The sequence below is a fragment of the Pan troglodytes genome, chromosome 19, assembly GCF_028858775.2.
Source record: "Pan troglodytes isolate AG18354 chromosome 19, NHGRI_mPanTro3-v2.0_pri, whole genome shotgun sequence".
Lineage (NCBI taxonomy): Eukaryota > Metazoa > Chordata > Mammalia > Primates > Hominidae > Pan > Pan troglodytes.
Window position 1 is genome coordinate 74,052,762 of NC_072417.2, and position 20,870 is coordinate 74,073,631.

At 36.9% G+C, this 20,870-nt stretch overlaps 1 protein-coding gene across 16 annotated transcripts in view; it reads left to right on the forward strand.

The window, feature by feature from the left end:
• BCAS3 (BCAS3 microtubule associated cell migration factor) overlaps window positions 1-20,870 on the forward strand; it is a 718,021-nt gene that overhangs the window by 217,690 nt on the left and 479,461 nt on the right. For all 16 annotated transcript variants that reach the window (XR_010153059.1, XM_063799111.1, XM_063799112.1 and 13 more), the window contains 2 exons: window positions 7,076-7,159; window positions 15,002-15,172. Coding sequence is in view for 15 of the 16 variants with exons in the window: in XM_063799111.1 (XP_063655181.1) it covers window positions 7,076-7,159; window positions 15,002-15,172 (255 nt within the window). In the remaining variant the exon portion in view is untranslated. The remainder of the gene's footprint in view (window positions 1-7,075; window positions 7,160-15,001; window positions 15,173-20,870) is intronic.

The following is a 20,870-nucleotide window of genomic DNA, read 5'->3' on the forward strand; positions in this document are numbered from 1 at the left end:
TGAGATCACATGGACACAAGAAGGGGAATATCACACTCTGGGGACTGTTGTGGGGTGGGGGGAGGAGGGAGGGATAGCATTGGGAGATATACCTAATGCTAGATGATGAGTTAGTGGGTGCAGCGCACCAGCATGGCACATGTATACATATGTAACTAACCTGCACAATGTGCACATGTACCCTAAAACTTAAAGTATAATAAAAAATAAAATAAAATAATAAAAAAAAAGATTTTAAAGAATTGACTCAGTAGTGTTCAGGGGCATGTTATTTGATTTCTATGTGTAAAGTTTCCAGAGTCCCTTTTGGTATTTATTTCTAGTTTTAGTCCCTTGTGGTCTGAGAAGATACTTGATATGATTCAGTCTTTAAAAGTGTATTGAGACTTGTGGCCTAACATATGGTCTATCATGGAGAATGTTCTATGGGCTAAGAATGTATATTCTGCAGTTGTTAGATAGAATGCTCTGTAAGAGTCTGTTAGGTCCATTGGGTCTAAAGTCCAGTTTAAGGCCAGGCACGGTTGCACATGCCTGTAATCCCAGCACTTTGGGAGGCCAAGGCGGGCCAATGACTTGAGGTCAGGAGTTCAAGACCAGCCTGGCCAACATGGCAAAATGCTGTCTCTACTAAAAATACAAAAATAGCCAGGCATGGTGGCATGTGCCTGTAATCCCAGCCACTTGGGAGGCTAAGGCAAGAGAACCATTTGGACCCAGGAGGTGGAGGTTGTGGTGAGCTGAGATCACTGCACTCCAGCCTAGGTGACAAAGCAAGACTCAGTCTCAATAAATAAATAAATAAATAAAGTCCAGTTTAAATCCAATGTTTCTTTGTTGATTTTCTGGCTAGATGATCTGTTTAATGCTGAGAGGAGTTTTGAAGTCCCCCACTATTACTGTATTTCAGTTTATCTCTCTCTTTAGTTATAGTATATACTAATATTTGCTTTAGGAATCTGTGTGCTCCCGTGTTGAGTGCATATATATTTAGAACTGTTATATCCTCTTGCTGAATTGATCCCTTTATCATTATATAATGACCTTCTTTGTCTTTTTTTTTCAGCTGTTTTTGACTTTAGAGTCTGTTTTATCTAATACAAGTATAACTACTCCTGTTCACTTTTGGTTTCCATTTGTGTGGAATATCTCTTTTTTTTTTCCCTTTACTTTTAGTCTACATATGTCTTTATGGTAAGGTAAGTTTCTTGTAAGGAGCATATAGTTGGGTCATTTAAAAAAATCCATTTAGCTATTCTGTATCTTTTAAGTGGATTATTTATTTTATTTACATTCAAAGTCATTATTAATATGTGAGACTTTGTTCTTATCATATTGTTGATTGTTTTCTGGTTATTTCGTATATTTTTGGTTTCATTCTTTTTCTCTTATTGTTTGATGTTATGGTTTGGTGGATTTCTGCAGTGGTACTCTTTGAGTTCTTTCTCTTTCTCCTTTGTGTCTTTGCTTTACCAGTGAGTTTCATAGTTTGGTGTGTTTTTATGATACTAAATGTTGTGCTTTCACTTCCAGGTTTAGGGCTACTTTGAGCATGTCTTGTAGGGTCAATATAGTGATAATGAATTTTCTCAGAATTTGCTTGTTGGAAAAAATGTCATTTCTCCTTCATTTATGAAGGGTAATTTTGCTGGATACAGTATTCTTGACTGACATACTTTTTGCTTTCAACCCTTTGAATCTATAATTCCATTGTCTTCTGGCTTGTGAGGTTTCTGCTAAGAAATCTACAGTTAATGTGATGAGGTTTCCTTTATATGTGACTAGACACGATTTTTTCTTGCTGCTTTTAGGATTCACTCTTTATCTTTGATTTTAGACAATGACTATAATGTGCCTTAGAGAAGACCTTTTTCCATTGTATCTGCCTGGGGATTGCTAAGCCTGTTGTATCTGAATGTCCAAACTTTTGTTAGACTTGGGAAGTTTTCATCTATTATTCCATTAAATGTGCTTTCAAATTTTTTCTTTCTCTCTTCAATGTCAGGAATACTTATAATTGTAATATTTTGACACTTTATGTTTCCCCAGATGTCATAATGTCTTCGCTTATTTTTAAAATTCTTTTTTCTTTATTTTTGTCTGACTGGATTGTTTCAAAAGATCTGTCTTCAAGTTCTGAGAGTCTCCCTTTTGCCTGATGTAGTCAGTTTTATTTTATTTATTTATTTATTTATTTAGAGACAGGATCTCACTGATCGTACTCTGTCATCCAGGCTGAAGTTCACTGGTGCAATCACAGCTCACTGCAGCCTAGACCTCCAGGGCTCAGGTGATCCTCTTGCCTAAGCTTCCTGAGTAGCTGGGTCTACAGATGTGTGCCACCACACCAGGCTAATTTTTTTAATTTTAATTTTATTTTTATTTTCTTTGGTAGAGATAGGGTCCTGCCATGTTGCCCAAACTGGTCTTGAACTTCTGGGCTCAAGCAATCTTCCTGCCTTGACCTCCCTAAGTGTTGGGATTACAGGCATGAGCCACTGTACCTGGCCAGAATTTCTCTTTGACTCTTTTAAAAATTATCTGTCTCTTTGGTAAATTTCTCATTTATATTCTGAATTGTTTTTCTGATTTTTCTGTATTGTTTTTCACAGTTCTCTTGTATCTCACAAGATTGTTTTAAATTATTATTTTGAGTCCTATAAATGGGCTCTCATAAATTTCTTTTTGATTAGAATCTGGCTGGAGAGTTATTGTGTTTCTTTGGAGGCATCATATTTTATTTTTCATGTTTCTGTGTCTTTACATTGATATTTGCACATCAGGTGCAACAGTTACTTCTTCATATTTTTACATTTACTTTCGTAGAGGACTTTTTTTTATTAATGAAGATATATCTATAGTACTGGTTGGATAGGACACTTTGGTCTTGAGTCTGGGTGTGTGCAGTAATGTAGTCTGATTTTTTTTTTCTGTATACATCATTAGGGGTATTTATTATTTACTTAATGAATTAGGGTGTGATTATTAGTGGTGGCTGTGGTGAAGTTTTGCTGGAGACTGGGATGCCAGGTTGACTGGTCATCAGTATGCAGTGGTGGCAGCATTGGGCTGAGTGTGCCTATCCTTGTGCCCCAGAGTAGTGTACACTGGCACCTATATTGGTGGTTACAAGTGGGCTGATTCTTGGTCTTCCAGGTAGCTTGCTTGGATGCTGGTAGTGGCAGTGGTGAACAGTATGGGTGGGCTGGTTCCTGAGCCCCTGGGCAGCCAGTGTAACATGGGTGATAACGGTAGCAGTGGCAAGATAATTATTTTTGTTCCTAGTGGCGTGTGTTGATGTTGGTGGTGGCTGCAGTGGTCTGGGGGTTCGGGAGGTGGTCTCCAGGCCTGTGGTTGGAGCTTGCAGGTAGGTGCCAGCTTTTGAGGCAGTGGCAGGGAGATAAGGCCCAACCTCAGACCCCCTGGGGGAGTGCTTATGTACCCAAAGAAGTGGATTGGTTTGGGCAGTCCCAAGGACCCTGGGTTATGAGTTCTGTCTTTGGGGGTTGAAGGCAGAACTAGGCTGGGTGGGCTTGTTCTCAGGCTCCCCAATGATGAGAGCAGATACCAGCCATGGTGGGTGGGGACAGGGTAATCCTAGGATCAGTTTTTGGGTGAGGGGTCCTGAGGCTGCTTATGGAGAGGGTAGGTCTGGCCTCAGTGGCCACAGCTAGGCTGGTAGATGGGGAAAATGTGCCTCTTTCACACCCCAGTCCCAGTGGGGCTCACCCCCCAGTCCCAGTGGCAATGGCATATACCTGTCTCACCCCCATCCCTGGCTGCAGGAGCCTCTGCCCAGCTCGCAACCAAGTCTTAGTGGCAACTCATGGCTGCTCATGTCTCAGTCTCTGGCCTGGCAGCACTTGCTTCCCTGCATTGGTAGCTGCTACAGCCAATGCTTTACTCGATTCTCAGCCCCTAGTGCGGGAATGCGCCCAGATCACACCCTAGTCCCAGCAGTGACAGCCTGAGATTTATTTTTTCCTGAGACGGAGTCTCGCTCTGTTGCCCAGGCTGGAGTGCAGTGGCGCAATCTTGGCTCACTGAAACCTCCACTTCCTGGGTTCAAGCAGTTCTCCTGCCTCAGCCTCCTGAGTAGCTAGGATTATAGGCATGCACCACCATGCCTGGCTAATTTTTGTATTTTTCGTAGAGACAGGGTTTCACCATGTTGACCAAGCTGGTCTCTAACTCCTGACCTTGTGATCTGCCCACACCTCAGCCTCCCAAAATGCTGAGATTACAGGTGTGAGCCACCACTCCAGGCCCCTGATTTTTTTTTTGTAACACCTCAGTCCCAGTGCTGCTAGGCCCCAGAGCAGCATGCCATCTGCCAAAAACTAGGTTCGAAAATGATGTCTTGCTGGGCATGGTGGCTTGTGCCTGTAGTTCCAGCTACTTGGGAGGCAGAGGTAGGAAGATTGCTTGAGTTCAGGAGCTCTGGGCTGTAGTGCACTATGCCAATCAGGTGTCTGCACTAAGTTCAGCATCAATATGGTGACCTCATAGGAGTAGGGGACCACCAGGTTGCCTAAGGAGGGGTGAACCAGCCCAGGTTGGAAATAGAGCAGGTCAAAATTCCCATGCTGATCAGTAGTGGGATTGCACCTATGAATAGCCATTGCACTCCAGCGTGTGCAACATAGTGAGACCCTGTCTCTTAAAAAAAAAAAAAAGAAAGAAAAGAAAAAGAAAATATTGTCTTGCTATAGCCACTTAGGTATCAGAAAGTGTATAGGACCCAGTACAAGCTCCCTCCCTGGAGCAGTTCTGTTGGAGAGTCTCCTGGCAGCTCCCTATGTTAAGTTTCAGGGCCTGGGAGGGTAGAGGGTCTCTTTCCTGGCTAAGATTGCATGGTTCCATGGTGGGGGATGTGGGCCGCTGGAATTCTCTTACTTACCCTTGCCTTGTGTTGGGAAGCCACTCCCAGCTCCCAGCCTATCCTAGCCAAGCAGGCTACTTGTCTTCCTTCTCCTACCCACTTTTGGTGTTTCCTGTTAGTTTTCTGTTGAATTCCAGTGTTTTACCTTGGACAGTGTATTTGAAGTATGATTCTCTATGCACTATTTTGGTTCTTCTAAGTGGAAGAGGTGAGCATGAAATGGTTTTTGACCAAAGTCTATATCCCTTTCATTCACAAATGATAACATAGTATATATGCTCTTTGGCAAACTTCTTTTTTTTTTTTTTTTTTGCTTAACAATATTTCCTGGAAATTAGTTCATTTGATAGAATTTTGCACTATTTCTACAGTGCAAAATTCTGACTCATCTTTGATTTTGTTGAACCAAGATACAAATGTAATTTTCTGATGATTCTAAATTTAGACCAAAATTTCTGACTTAGTTACTTTTGTGTAGAACTGCTGACTCAGTTGTAGTTGAATTTGAAAGGTAAGAATAGGGCTGGGCGTGGTGGCTCACTCCTGTAATCCTAGCACTTTGGGAGGCTAAGACTGGTGCATCACTTGAGGCCTGGCCAACATGGGGAAACCTCGTCTCTACTAAAAATAAACAAAAAAAATCCAGGCGTGGTGGCATGTGCCTGTAATCCCAGCTACTTGGGAGGCCGAGGTGGGAGAATTACCTAAACCCAAGAGGCAGAGGTTTCAGTGAGCTGAAATCATACCACTGCACTCCAGCCTGGGTGACGGAGTGAGACTCTGTCTCTTAAAAAAAAAAAAAAGAAAGGTAAGAGTGTTGTTGCTGTTGTTGTTGTTTTTTACATATTTGTCCTTGAGTATTTTAATTACCAGAAGCAGGGAATAAGTAATAGCCTTTCTTTTCTTGCTTATGCAGCAGGAGGCAGCAGAGGAATAATTTTCATAATTATTTGAATGTGTATTTGTGGATGAATGAGTGAGCAAGAGATTCTTTTTATTTGCTAAAATGATCACTTTTCAAATTCTTTATTGTACTCTATGTGAAACCACATTTGATGATCACCTGTCATTTGGAAAATTCCTCACTTCTCTCTTTGAAATCTATTTAAGCAGTCATTCAGTGTGATGTAACAGAGATTGCCTAAAAAAAATCTTGACTTTGCATATCATACTTTTAAGGGTGTTCCATTCTATTATAATATATTACTATTGCTTTCAGGGATGTTTAAAATAACAATGTCAGTGATGAAGAAAATTTTGAATTAAGAATAAAAGGATTACATATCAGTCTTCATCAGAGGACCTGGTTTTAAACGATGTAAAGCATTTTTAATTTTTATTTTTTGTGAGATATAGATTCTTCGTGAATTCCAGAGGTTCTAAAAAACTCATAATGTGGTGCAGTTCTAATACTCTACCCTTGTCATTTTGTTTTTTAAAAATGTTAAACATACAAATCTGGCTAATGACATTTTTTGCTAAATATAGGAAGTAGAGGACCAGTGGAGAATTTAATCCTGGTTTATTGCTTAGCATGTGAAATAATCATGCATATCAAAGTAGTGATTCACTTTGAAAATTGGCAGTTTGCTTTATTTACGTCAGTCACAAATAAGGATATGTCTTTTTCATTCCTAATGGTAAAAGTTTAAGCTCTCTGAAGTGGACAGCTAATATACATGTCATAGTTGATTTATGCGTAATTTGTAATGCTTTTCCACTGACACAATTGAAAATATAAATATGGCAAAATCTTTTGTCTACTTTTTATGTTTTCTTTTATAATCTTTGTGGAGGAATTAACAGGATAAAACATCTAATTTGTTAGCATGTCAGATATTTAAGTTAGGAAGTCATGTGTAAGTCCTTTGATTACGTTTTTAAAATTTATTTGTGGAAAGGCCACCAGACCCCAATCCTACCATTTCAGAGTTTATGGATTCTTAAAGACTATTCTTCTTGTAATGAAAACCGTAGTTGAGCATGAAACTGCCTGAGTGGCACCAGTAGATTATAAAAAGGGGTAGAAGTGTCTCAGCAAAGCTTTTAGCTGTTTGTCTGAAATACACTCATGCAAACTTTCCCACCCATCACCATCACTGTTCACGGTAAATAAGCTCTATCCTGATAGCCTGTAGAGTTAAACAGATTAATAGAAATGACTTTCTACTTCTCTCTCTCTCTTTTTCTCAGTTGATTCGATGTCATCAGTCCCGTGGTGGAGCCTGTGGAGACAACATTCAGTCTTATACTGCCACAGTCATTAGTGCTGCTAAAGTGAGTACCTCCGAAATCTTGGAGAGTTGTGGTTATGTGTAGTAATTGTTCAGATTTCTCTCCTGAATTATATTTTCTATTGTAATGATTGTAATGCTTGTACTTATCCAATTTTAAAGATTTTAAGTCTGTTAACTAGCTTCAAGACTGTTACCTAATTAATACCACATTTGGAAGAAGCTTTCCATGTTTTAAACAGTGACTTCTGGATTCTCTGTGATTTACATCGTTCTGCCTACACTGACATCCCTTTGCATCTTTGAACATTTCAGAGTCTTCTTCTCATGAAAAGAATATTATTCCCTATGAAAACTTGAGTCAGTCCCTCGTCACATTCAAAGATTCTTTTATATCAAGGGGCTGCCCCTTCATGTTTGTCAAGTGAGCTGTTTTTTTCATGTGTGTGAGGGTTAATTTTGATGATGTCTGGTAAACTTTATGCTGATTATAAGGTATTCTTGTAACCACTATCCTTTTGAATTGTGAAGTATACAACAAAACAATTCTAATAATAGGAATGACAGAGTGAATCTAAAAGACAACATATAATAGAAAGCACAACCATTCAGAAAAGAACAACAGTTTAAAGCAAACCACAGAGTGGGAATCAAAGGTCACACTGTTTTATGTAAAACAAATACAAAAATACTTCATATTTGATCACAGACGCTTACATGATGCGCTTCAGAATGTGTTCCTTGGTTTGATGAGAGAAGCATTATGTATTTTTCACCCAAAAGGGAATTAACCATTAGGTCTTTATGCCTATAGCACTATGAGTTTTTAGATTTCAGAAATCTTTTTTCTTTTCTTAAGACAGGGTCTCGCTCTGTTGCTCAGGCAGGAGTGAACACCCACCTCAGCCTTCCAAGTAGCTGGGACTACGGGCGCATGCCGCCACACCTGGTTTGTAGAGACAGGGTTTTGCCATGTTACGCAGGCTGGTCTTGAACTTCTGAGCTTAAGCAATCCACCCACCTCAGCCTCCCAAAGTGCTGGGGTTACAGGTGTGCATCACCGCACCCAGCAATTGCAGAAATCTTAATAAAGATTGCTCACTTTTCTCCATTGTGTATAGAAAAATTATGATGGTTATTTCAATGAAGAGCTGAGAGAGAGTATTTAGAAAACATCTTCAGTATTAGTCTACTCATTTATCCACAAAATACAACAATGAGATCTTTTTCTCAAGTATTAGACTCCTTTTAGACTTGTCTATCTCATACACATGGATCACGATAGTTTAGCTTATGATCATTTTCAGTAATTTTTAGTTATGGAATGGAGGATAACTTTTCAGCTCCTGTTTGCTATTCTTATGTGTTTATGTGCTTATATAAAAAGAAAGTGATCTTCATTCCATGTTTTGCTGTGGACATGCTGGAGTGAGGCTGGACTTAAGATGTTTTAAAAATAAGTGCAGGGCTGGGCGCTGTGGCTCATGCCTGTAATCCCACCACTTTGGGAGGCTGAGGTGGGCGGATCGTGAGGTCAGGAGTTCAAGATCAGCCTGGCCAACATAGTGAAACCCCGTCTCTACTAAAAATACAAATATTAGCCGGGCGTGGTGGCGGGTGCCTGTAGTCCCAGCTACTCAGGAGGCTGAGGCAGGAGAATTGCTTGAACCCAGGAGGCGGAGGTTTCAGTGAGCCGAGATCACGCCACTGTACTCCAGCCTGGGCGACACAACGAGACTCTGTCTCAAAACAAACAAACAAACAAAAAAAAACAACAAAAAAAAAAATGCAAACTCCCCATTTTCTCATACCTCAATATTGGGAACTGTGAGGCATATACTCATGTCTTCCACATTTAAGACTATGAAATTATGTTTAATATAACACTTTAGGGCTGGATGCTGTGCCTCATGCCTATAATACCAGCATTCTGGGAGGCTGAGGTGGGAGGATCACATGAGCTCAGGAATTTGAGACCAGCTGAGGCAATATAGTGAGACCCTGTCTCTACAAAAAAATTTAGAAATTATCTGAGTGTGATGGTACATGCCTGTTGTCCCAGCTACTCCAGAGGCTAAGGTGGGAAGATTGCTTGAGCATTGGAGGCCGAGGCTACAGTGAGCCATGATTGCGTCACTGCAATCTGTTTACTTTTCTTTTTGGGAGAATATAAGGGTTATTTTTTAAAAACTCACAAAGATGTCTCCAGACCTAGAAAACTTCTCTAGAGAATTCTTTTTAATATTTAAGAATAAACAATGGCAATATTACAAAGACTCTTCCAGTGAATAAGCAAAGTCAGATTATGCCTAATCTGGTTTGATGAAGCCAGATCACCTTAATACTAAAACTTTAGAAGAGCATTATAATACAAGAACACTACAGTCCAAATCAATGAACATAGATGCGAAAAATCCTAAATAAAATATTTGCAGAAAAACAGCATTATATAGGATACCATATATATTGTGTCACAGTCCATTTGGAATAAGAATATATGGACATAATTATAGTATAATATATAGGACACAATATATGCTGTGTCACAATCCACTTGGGATAAGAATATATAGGACACAATTCTTCAGTATATAGGACGCTATATATTGTGTCACAATCCATTTGAGATAATCCACAATATAAGGCTGGTTTATCACTCAAGATCAATGAGCATAATTTGCACATTTAACAGGAGAAAATTATATGCTTATCACAATAGATGAACAAAAAGTATTTGATAAAATTGAAAATATATTCATTGATAAAATCTTAATAAATACAGATAGTTTCTGGTTCTCTTGGTTTTTAAATTTTTCTCAAATTATCAAACTTGTTTAAACACAGTAAACCTGGTCATACTGAAGTCTGTTTCTGATAACTCTAATGACTGGTTCCCTTTTGGGTCCGTTTCTCTTGTGTGTTGTTTCTGCTCCTTCTCATTTATTATGACTTGAGTCCTTGTGAAGCGGTGTCATTTGTCTGGGGTAATACCCAAAGTTTGTTGTCTCATGCCGAGGAAATTGAAGACGCGGACACACAAGGAATGGGTTTAAGAGTGGAAGTTTCATAGATGAAGAAAGAAGAGAGCTTCCTCCTGCAGAGGGAGGGGGCCTGAGCGGGTTTCAGGATTGGGGTGAGATGTGATTGGTTTTATAGATGAGCTTGAGGAGGTCATGTTTGATTTACATAGGGTGTAGTGGGTTGGTTGGACCAGGTGTGTCATTTACATAGCATGTGTAGAGGCTGGCTATCCCACCATAATCTTTTATTATGCAAATAGAGTCTCTACCTGGCTGGTGCCATGTTGCCTGCACATGTGGTTACAAAGAAAAGGTAAGAGGGAACCTCTCGGTTGAATATACCTGACTTCCGGATATCCCTTTTCTATTGGCACAGCTGCTGGCATTCACCTATGCAAGCTTCCAGCTTGCTTATCTGTGCTTGCAGCTTGATCTTTCAGGCTGCTTTTTGTTAGAAAAGAAATTATTTGGGGGCTGATTTTTATTTAAAGGAAAACCTTGCTGAGGACTCCCTTACTCTCACTAACTGCCTAAATAATTTCTTTTTAACTCCTGTTATCACTTGTTTGCCAGAATTTATTTCAAAACTTTTTAGAAAATAGTTTTGAGTTTGGGATGACAGTGGAGTTCTGGGACAGTATCAGTCTTGAATAATAATCCAATTTCAGGGATTGAGATTATTTGAGTGAAGTTCACCTGCAATAGCTGTGGTCATCTTATTGCTGTAGGTGGACTCTTCTATTGTGTATTTCTTTATGTTCAAACCCAAGCTTGGAGGGAATGTCACCAAGTAGACCCATTTGGCAGACCTTTGACTCCCATAGATGATTTTCTAGTTCCATCTATCAAAAACACCACTTAGTTTCTTAGCACCCTACCTCCTGCTTCCTAGAATCACCAGATACCTCTAGGCCTAAATGCCTAGCTGAAATGTCTGGATTTCCTTATTCTTTCGGATTCTGACTTTGTAACTCAGTACCTTCAAGCAGCATTTTACAAAAATACTCTCTTCGATTTTCCTAGTTGTTCTCATTAGTGGAAATCAGATTGATCTGATTTCCCCAACCTGTCATTATTGAAAATAGAAAACATATTTTCTTATTTATTTTTTAACCATTTCTAGGTGATATATTTTTTGAGATACAACATGGAGAGCACGTTAAAAAGCCGTGTAGTATGTGCTCCTTAAGAAAAATACTTAAGTAATTTTACAGTTACTTCATTAAGTCACTTTCTCTGAAAGCGTAATCATTACTCTTTTACTCTTTCCGATGACAGCTTCCCTTGTGGCTTAATAGAGGTTATTAACCACTTTGTTATATAGAAGGATGAATTATTAATTTTTTTGTCTTAAATTTTTTGTCTCACTGCAGTTGTGAGGATAAATATATTCATTGCATATGTACTTGGAGCTCTTTAGAGGAAATAATCTTTTTTACATTTTCTGCATTTCCAAATACAACTTGCATAATATTTATGCTATTAATGTTTTTTCCTTTGATTTTCCAAGTAATTTGACTTTTCTCATAAAGAATATGAGAGTCATGAATTTTTTATGGTAGTGATAAAAAAATATTGAAATTGTTCAAATGAGATTATTTGACACATTTATAAAATCTTGGTCCATATTTTCTAGTTCCCTCATTACCGTCTTATTTTCATGTGTGTTACCAGTGTGGTCAATTGATTTAATAAAAATGCCCCTGTTTTCTCTTGTTATCTGATAACTTCCTAATGACAACTAACAGCTTTTGTGAGAGCAGCACCATTAGCACTAATGGATAGGGAGGCCAACTGATATGGCATGGGAAAGGTTAAAGATGACTAGTGACCCTTCGGCAAATCTGCTTGCAGCAGAACAGAATAAGTACCATGCTCATTTGAATTATAGGTCATAACGGATTTTCTCACACTTTTGTTATAGTCTGTCATGTTCAGCTGTCTTACAGCTACAGTTTAGTTCTGTGAGTACTCGTGTGAAGATTCATCAGTGATTTAATGAACATTTTTATGTAGATACCTCAGATTGTGAGGACAGTTAGTCTAATTTTTCATCTCCTTTTGGCCAGGTTATACTTCTCAATTCCTAATTTTTGCTGAGGCTTTATAATTTTTCATATATATTTGAGAAAATAGTCAGATATATACATACTCTGTCTACTAAAATTAATTGGAGAGACAAATTACTGTGAGGTGATTTAGATTTCCATTAAATAACATTATCAGTTAACTTCTGGACACTAGTGCTCATAGATGTGCTTGATGCTAACATGGAAACAAATTTACCCTAAAAGCAAGGGTCTTTACAAATGCAGAAAACTTCCAGCACTTTTCTCTAACACCCCTGACTCCCTACATAGTTAATGGGTTATGATAAATAGTAGTATCTTGTAACTTGCTATACAAATTGCATATTTGATGACTTAAATTTTGAGTTTAGATTTTTGTCCACTACTAAGACAACTCCATCAATAGTCATGTTTTTTTTTTCCCTAGGAAATATCAAACACTCTTCATGTAATATGAGCTGTTGACTATGAAATATACTGCTGTCTTCTCTCTCTCTGTGGATCTTTTTCCTGGTTCTCTTATGTTAACTTTTACTGTTGTGGTTTGCTTTGGTACACATTACTTTCCACTTTTTATGTGCTCCAGTTCTTTTAGTTTTATTCCTTTTCATTGGTATAAGAGCATGAAATAATAGGCTCAGGGGCAAATGGGGAGGATATACAACCAAAGACTTTAAAACTAAAAGGCATTCCTTTGATAAAGGGATAGCTGCGTTTAAGTGGGAGCATCTCCATTAGCATTAATGGAGTGAGTACATCAGTTAAGGCATCTCAGAGGTTAATCAGGCTTCCTGGCCTGCTCTTGACATCAATACACTGTGGCGCCTGACTCTGTTGGTCCTTCAGAGGCTTACTTGACAACACTCTAACAGACTTTGTGTAAGTCATTTCTTGTGAATTATTGAAAGAAGTGTTTGGCTGCTAATTGAGGAACGCTAATGTGTTTTATAATCGCGGGAGTTTGAGTTTTTAGCACTAAACAAAACAGTTACAATTGATTTGTGGCTTTCTCTTGGTTTTAGTCTGCTGTTAAATTATATCTTTTTGTTTGAATTCAGCATATGGCTTTGCTGGTCATTTTTATTTAAGTATTTATTAGTATATTATTATGGATTTTAATTTTTCCTGTTTTCCACCTTTCAGACATCTGTGTTTTGTATTCATTAACTGTGAGATCACAAGTAGTAACAGAAATAGATTACAAGGCAGTACAGGATAGTGTAAAAATCAGGCCCTGGAGACAGATGGTCCCAGTTTTGAATTCTGACTTTGTCATTGGGCAACTGTTTGAGCTTCCATTTTACTTAACTTCCCTAGCCTCGATTTTCTCTTTCATAAAATTGAAGTATCTGAGGAAATCTATCAACATAGTTTATGTTAAGTGCCTTTACCAGTCCCTAGTCCATAGAAAAGCCACCGTGGAAACATAGCTACCATAAAATAATGCATCTATTATTAGTGCTAGTTTTATGGTATTTTAATAGAACACTTCTTTGGAAAATACTTCTCCCATTTTCAGCTTTAATCTAATTATTGCTTACATCACATTTAGACCTCTATACACAACTGTCTTTGTGTACTATTTATGAATTAAAATTTGAAATACCATGTATATAATAGTTTATATTTTCAAATTTAGCCATAGCATGTGCCAGAATTAGGTAAGGATTTTTTTTTCATAATTGTTTTAGAAAAGATAGTCACCTCATTGAAGATTAATTTGAAATATTTTAATGAAACTTTTTTTCTTACAACATGAGAATTGGAAAAATGTACCTGTATTATTTAAAATGTAATTTTTGATGTATGTAAGTATTCTAGGGTGCCTGTTTTTGTTCTAATGATGATACCCTTCTTCAGCAATGTGTGACTCACAAGTATTTGTCTTTATTTTAGCTTTCTTCCTTTCATTTTTTTTTCTGTAGACTCAGAAACTTGAAGCTTTCTTCCTTTCAGATGAAAAAACTTGTTATTTAGAAAAATGTTTCTATTAATGCATATGAAGATAATCAGAGGATATTCACATAGAAGAAAAAATATTTCATGAGTTAGTTTTACTTATATGTTTTGAATGAAATGGAGCTAAAATGTAATTATAAACATCTTAAGTTATCTTTAATTGAAATAATATAGTAGGAGCACCACATTTAATTGTTTTCTGTTACCAGATAGAAAATAACTCTCTTAACTAATTTAGTATGATACTTCATTCATCCAGTGATTAATATCTTGGACAGAGATTGTGTTTTCCATATGCCAAATCTTGGTATACAGTATTATATAACAGCATATTCATAGATTTGCTTTGGAAGCACATTCTTTTCCACATAGGTATTCTACCAATGTCTCAGTCTTTTTCATACTAGAAATAGGTATACAATTAGAGTTATAATATTTCAAAGAATTGACCATTTCATAGTTTCTACTTCTTCCTATGTCATTGATTTTAAGATGTATACATTAAGAGGAGGGAATGAAAGAAATATCTTCTATAAAAATATAATTGTACCCTTATGTAAAACAGAGCTCTTTAATTTTTTTAACTATGGCTTTATGCCTGCCATGGTGACTTTAGAGACTTTACTGATGCCATTCCCTCAAACTAATACTGATATTCTAATTAAAATTCAAGATCATTAAAAGTCAGACTGAATGTCTGTGACAGTTTACTGCTATAAAAGATTGTAAGAGAATAAATAATTTAACATAATGATTAGGAAAATTAATAAAATGCGTATTTCTATGTAGAATCCAAATACTGATGTGAAGTCATACATTTTACCTTTCATTGTACAGACATTGAAAAGTGGCCTGACAATGGTAGGGAAAGTGGTGACTCAGCTGACAGGCACACTGCCTTCAGGTGTGACAGAAGATGATGTTGCCATCCACAGTAATTCACGGCGGAGTCCTTTGGTCCCAGGCATCATCACAGTTATTGACACCGAAACCGTTGGAGAGGGCCAGGTAAGAAGAACTTTTGGTGCGTACAATGTGTGTTACTTGCAAAGATGGGGCTAAGATCAAGATTAGTCAAAATGTATTTGGCCTAGGAGATTATCAATTTGGAATTTTAGGAATTCAGATTATTTCAAATGAGGTTTTTCTTTAAAAATGATTAGTAACATGTTAGAACCTGCTGTTTTGAACATTATTAATGCATCAAACCTGAAGGTAAAGTCGAGGTTCTAAGAGATTCTCTTATCTGTGAGGACATTTGTTTCATAAATAAATAATTATATAACGTTTAATACTGTTCTGTTCATAATATTCTTTTTTTCTTAACTTGCTACCCTAGAGACTCAGTTATTGTTTCTTTTTTGTGTGTAATGACATTTGTCATAACCTAAATTGTAAGATTAATAAATTTCTTTTTCTTTTTTTTTCTTTCTTTCTTTTTTTTTTTTTTTTTTTTTTGAGATGGAGCATCACTCTGTTGCTCAGGTTGGAGTGCAGTGGAGTGATTTCAGCTCACTGCAACCTCTGCCTCCTGGATTCAACGGATTCTCCTGCCTCAGCCTCCCGAGTAGCTGGGATTATAGGCACGTGCCACCACGCCCAGCTAATTTTTGTATTTTTATTATTTATTTATTGAGACAGAGTCTTGCTCTGTCGCCCAAGCTAGAGTGCAGTGGCACGATCTTGGCTCACTGCAACCTCCACCTCCTGGATTCAAGCAATTCTCCTGCCTCAGCCTTCCAGGTAGCTGGGATGTAGGTGCGTGCCTCCATGCCCAGCTGACTTTTGTATTTTTTTAGTAGAGTTGAGTTTCTCCGTGTTGGCCAGGCTGGTCTCGGACTCCTGACCTCAAGTGATCTATCCGCCTTGGCCTCCCAAAGTGCTGGGATTACAGGCATGAGCCACCGCGCCCAGCCTTAATTTTTGTATTTTTGGTAGAGACGCAGTTTCGCCGTGTTGGCCTGGCTGGTCTTGAACTCCTGGCCTCAGGTGATATGCCCGTCTCGGCCTCCCAAAGTGCTAGGATTACAGGCATGAGCCACTGCGCCCGGCCACGTAAATTTTGTTTTAAAGGCAGGACCATACCTATTTGGAGGAATTTATAAACAAATTAATTAATAGTTGCAACTTACACAATTTACTGAGTAGTATCAAAATTTATAACAGATGTTTTCTTATCAATATAAAAATATGTGAAATCTTAAAGTAGCATATAAGAATACATACATGGCAGTAGCTTATTATAAAATCTTGTATCTTCAGATACAGTGTTCTGTAATTTTAAAAATCTAGCTTCAGAAACATTTACAATGAGTGATTATAAGTACAGAAATACATGTTACATTTGCTTATAAATCTTGCTGGTAAGGTATCATTTGGGCTGTTTTTCCCCCATGCACTCATAAACTCTATTTTCTTTTGTGTCATAGTCTTCATTTTAAATATACGTTTCTTAAAGGAAGGTAATTTTTTTATTCTGATAGTGTGTGATCATTGATATAAAAATACAATCTAGAATCAATTCCTAGAATGAGATAGGAGTAGGGCAGTATTGGTGAAATAAAATTCCTTTTAGTTTTTATATAGAATATATATTTAATTCCATATTCAGAGCACTATGCTTAGAAACTATGTGAGCTGTTAAGGTATTAGCCTTAAATATTGCATATGTTTTGAGAAAATCTGTTTCCAGTATATATGGGTTGGCGTTGTGATGAAAAATTACATTTGGCAGCTACTTATATGCTAGTTCCTATAGTAAGATTAACAGCGTTTCAAGAAAGTTTTTCTGCAATTACAACAAAAAAACTTTGAAATTCTGGATTATTAAATTTGGCTCTTGTATTTTACTTGAAATCTGAGTAATAATTCTCTGCCTCTCCTGTCTTAACTTTGTGGTTAGCCAAATGTGTTACAGATTCGTATTTTTTTAATGAAGTGCTAGAAAACTTTTCAGTTGACTTTAATGACCTTGTGTTAATTAGTTGATGTGGATAAACACAAATGTTCTCTTTTTTAATTGAAATGAAATGTATAAACTTTTAGTGTTGTGAGTGTTAGAGTCAAAAAATTCCTTTTGTTCTTTGATTTTTTGATTTTTAATTAATTCACCTACAAGGCCACCCACATTTATTGGGTAGTAACAACTCTCCTCAACATTGTCTAGGACCATACATCTGTTAAAGATCTAGCATTTGTTGATGGAGAGATTTGGGATTATTTCAAAATAGAAAATGTTATCTCGGTAATTTTGATGAAATAGAAGTGTAATTCATGTATTTATTTTGTTAAATGGAAGTATGGGGACATATAATTATATTAAAACATGACATTTAGGCCTTATGTTTTAAAATGTGGTTTAATTTTTTTCTTTAAGTTCATTAACTTTTTATGACCTTGAAAAAGGAAGTCTTAATTTTGGAGTATGGAAATGGACTATAGATTGGAGAGTTGCAAAAGTTCATTTGTCTGTGATAAATGCATTGATAACACTTGAAACAAATATGTTTATTAAGAAGAATCATAGAAATGTTAACTTTTAAAAGTTAAGAATCTTAAATGTTGTTCAACATGGAACATTCTACCTTTTCTGTTACTGGTTGGTAGCCCCAATCTTCCACTTATGACATATTCTGAAATTTTAACTTGATTAAAAAATTCTGTTAGAGGACAGGAAAGAAATTGATTTTCAATAAAAGGTGAATTACTATGTACATTTTAAAATATATATATAATTTTTAAAGCAACAAGATCTGTGCAGTATAATTCTGTCTGTCTTTTAATTAACATGAATCTGTTTTTTGTCAATAAAATGTTTTTGTCTCTGATAAGTAGTTCAGTTGGAGTACAGGCTGTTTTTAGATTATGCTGGATTGTATTAAAACTGCAGGGTTAATGTCTTAGATTTATCGCTTTTAGCCCCTTCCGCTGATGTTTAGCCTAAACTGTAATGTTTTTCCTTTTCCAAATACAACTCAGATTGTATATGAAAAGCTGATAATACATTGACTTTTGCTGTTTAAATCCCTTGAGACTTTAATAATGATTTTTTTGTGTTAACAATTGTAGTATATAAAATCGGATTCACCATCCTTCTGATGCCATATTGATTAGTTTGATTTTATGGTGATGGGATCATTGTGTGTTAACTGTATTAAGGAGGAATGGATTTGATTGACTTTGCATCCATTTTTATCTGTGTTACTTTCATGTTTTATTTAAAAGCATTTCTGGACCAGAATAAGTTAAGTGGTATAATTTGCTTTTTACACGTTTATATAATTGAAGTTAGCAATGTGGCAAAATCTCTAATGGAAATAAAATGCTTCAGAATGATGACATAAATCTGAGCTATTTCTTGCCTGGAGAACAAGTGTTATTCATAATAATTTAATAGCTTCTGAGGTGTTTTGTTCATGTGATGAAGGCTTATCCACCTTGTATCAATTCATGGGCTCTGCTTTGTTTAATGTAGTCAGGTTGTTAATACAGACTTAAGAGTTCATCCTACTGTGATAAGTGGTGAGTGAAGATTACATGTCTTAGGAAAATTATACTGGAATATCTCTGACATTAATGGTTTAATGTTTTAGGCTAGGTGATGATGCAATGGAGAAGATTCTTCCAAAAGTATCTGGTTGTTTATATTTGTGAAGTCCATAAAGAGAACATTCAAAGAATCTTATGTAGTGGTAAGATTAATGTGCCTTTTTGCTGGATGGCTTCTGTCTTTATTATTGCCATCAAATTGAATACTCAATGCCAATTGTATTGGAAGGAAACATACAGGGTGTAGGGTTATAATATACGAAAGGAAAGGGAATCTTGTAGATAAAGTTTAAAGTAGAAAAATGGGCAAAAGATAGAAATAAATATTTCACAGAGAAAATAAAATATGGTTGACCATTGAACAACATGGGTTTGAACTGCACAGGTCTACTTATATGTGGATTTTCTCTGTCACTTCCAGCCCTTAGACAGCAAGACCAACCCCTTTTCTTCCTCCCTGTCCTCCTCCTCCTTAGCCTACTTGTAGTGAAGACAATGAAACTGAAGACCTTTATAACTGATTCACTTCCACTTAATGAACAGTAACTATATTTTCTCTTACTTTATTATAAGAATATAATCTGTAATATATAACATACGAAATATGTGTTAATTGACAATTTTTGTCATCAGTTAGGCTTCCAGTCAATAGTAGGCTATTAGTAGTTAAGTATTGGAGGAGGGAAAGTCATATGCAGATTTTCAGCTGTGCAGGGGGTCGGCACTTGTAAACATGAGTTGTTCAGAGGTCAACTATACATGTAAATGATATAAAATATACCCATAACTTCACTTGTTATTAATGAGAAAGCCGCAAATTAAAACTGAGATACCATTTTTTACTTATCAGAAACTGAGCCGCTCAAAAGCTTGCAATATATTCTATATTTTTATTAATTTTGAAGTAATTATAGACTCACAGTGAGTTGCACATGCCTTTCATCTTACTTCCTCCAGCTTAACCTGAATGATGTATTTTGTACCTATAGTATAGTACCAAAACAAGGAAATTTTCTGAGTGATGTGGGTTAACAAAAAAAACCTCAGAAAATGGACAATGATACACTCTGTTAACTAGGCTACAGGTCTTAATCAGTTTTCTCTATTTGTTTAACCTGCATTCATTGGTGTGTTTATGTAGGCATGTATAGGGCTGTGAAATTTTATCCCATGTATACATTCATGTAACCCCCACCACAGTTAAGATACAGGACTGTTCTAAACTGTTTCATCAACGCATACTTCTTTGTATTTCATGACCATCCCTCATCCCACCCCATCCCTTTTTCCTGATAACCACTAATCTGTTTTCCATCTCTATAGTTTTATGACTCCGACAACGTTATGCAAATTGAATAATACATTATGTAATATTTTAAGATGGACTTTTTACACTAAATATATTGTCTTTGAAGTCCATTCAGGTTGCAGCATGTAGTTCGTACTTTTTTTCTTTTCTTTTTTTTTTTTGAGACAGAGTCTCGCTCTGTCGCCCAGGCTGGAGTGCAGTGGCGCGATCTTGGCTCACTGCAAGCTCTGCCTCCTGGGTTCATGCCATTCTCCTGTCTCAGCCTCCTGAGTAGCTGGGACTACAGGTGCCCGCCACCACACCTAGCTAATTTTATGTATTTTTTAGTAGAGACAGGGTTTCGCCATGTTAGCCAGGATGGTCTCAATCTCCTGACCTCGTGATCTGCCCACCTCGGCCTCCCAAAGGGCTGTAATTACAGGTGTGAGCCACCGCGCCCAGCTGTAGTTTGTACTTTTCAATCACTCTGTTGTATTCCATTGTATGAATGTGTCAGTTTGTTCAATTATTCACCCCTTGAAGGACATTTGCACTGTTTCTAGCATTTTTCTATTATGAATAAAGCTGTCGTGATCATTTGTGTAAAGGTTTTTAATGTGGATATGTTTTCATTTCTCTGTAAATGCCCAAGAGTATTGCTGAGTTGTGTAAGTGCACTTTTAGAAAGGAAATGTGCAACTATTTTCCAAAGTGCCTGTGCTATTTTATATTCCCACCAGCACTGTATGATAGACAGCAGATTTCCCAACTGAATCCATGGAAGCTGAAGAAAGTGGTACAATATCTTTAAAGTACTGAAATAAATGAACTGGTAGCCCCAAATTCCATTTGTAGTGAAAATATACTTCA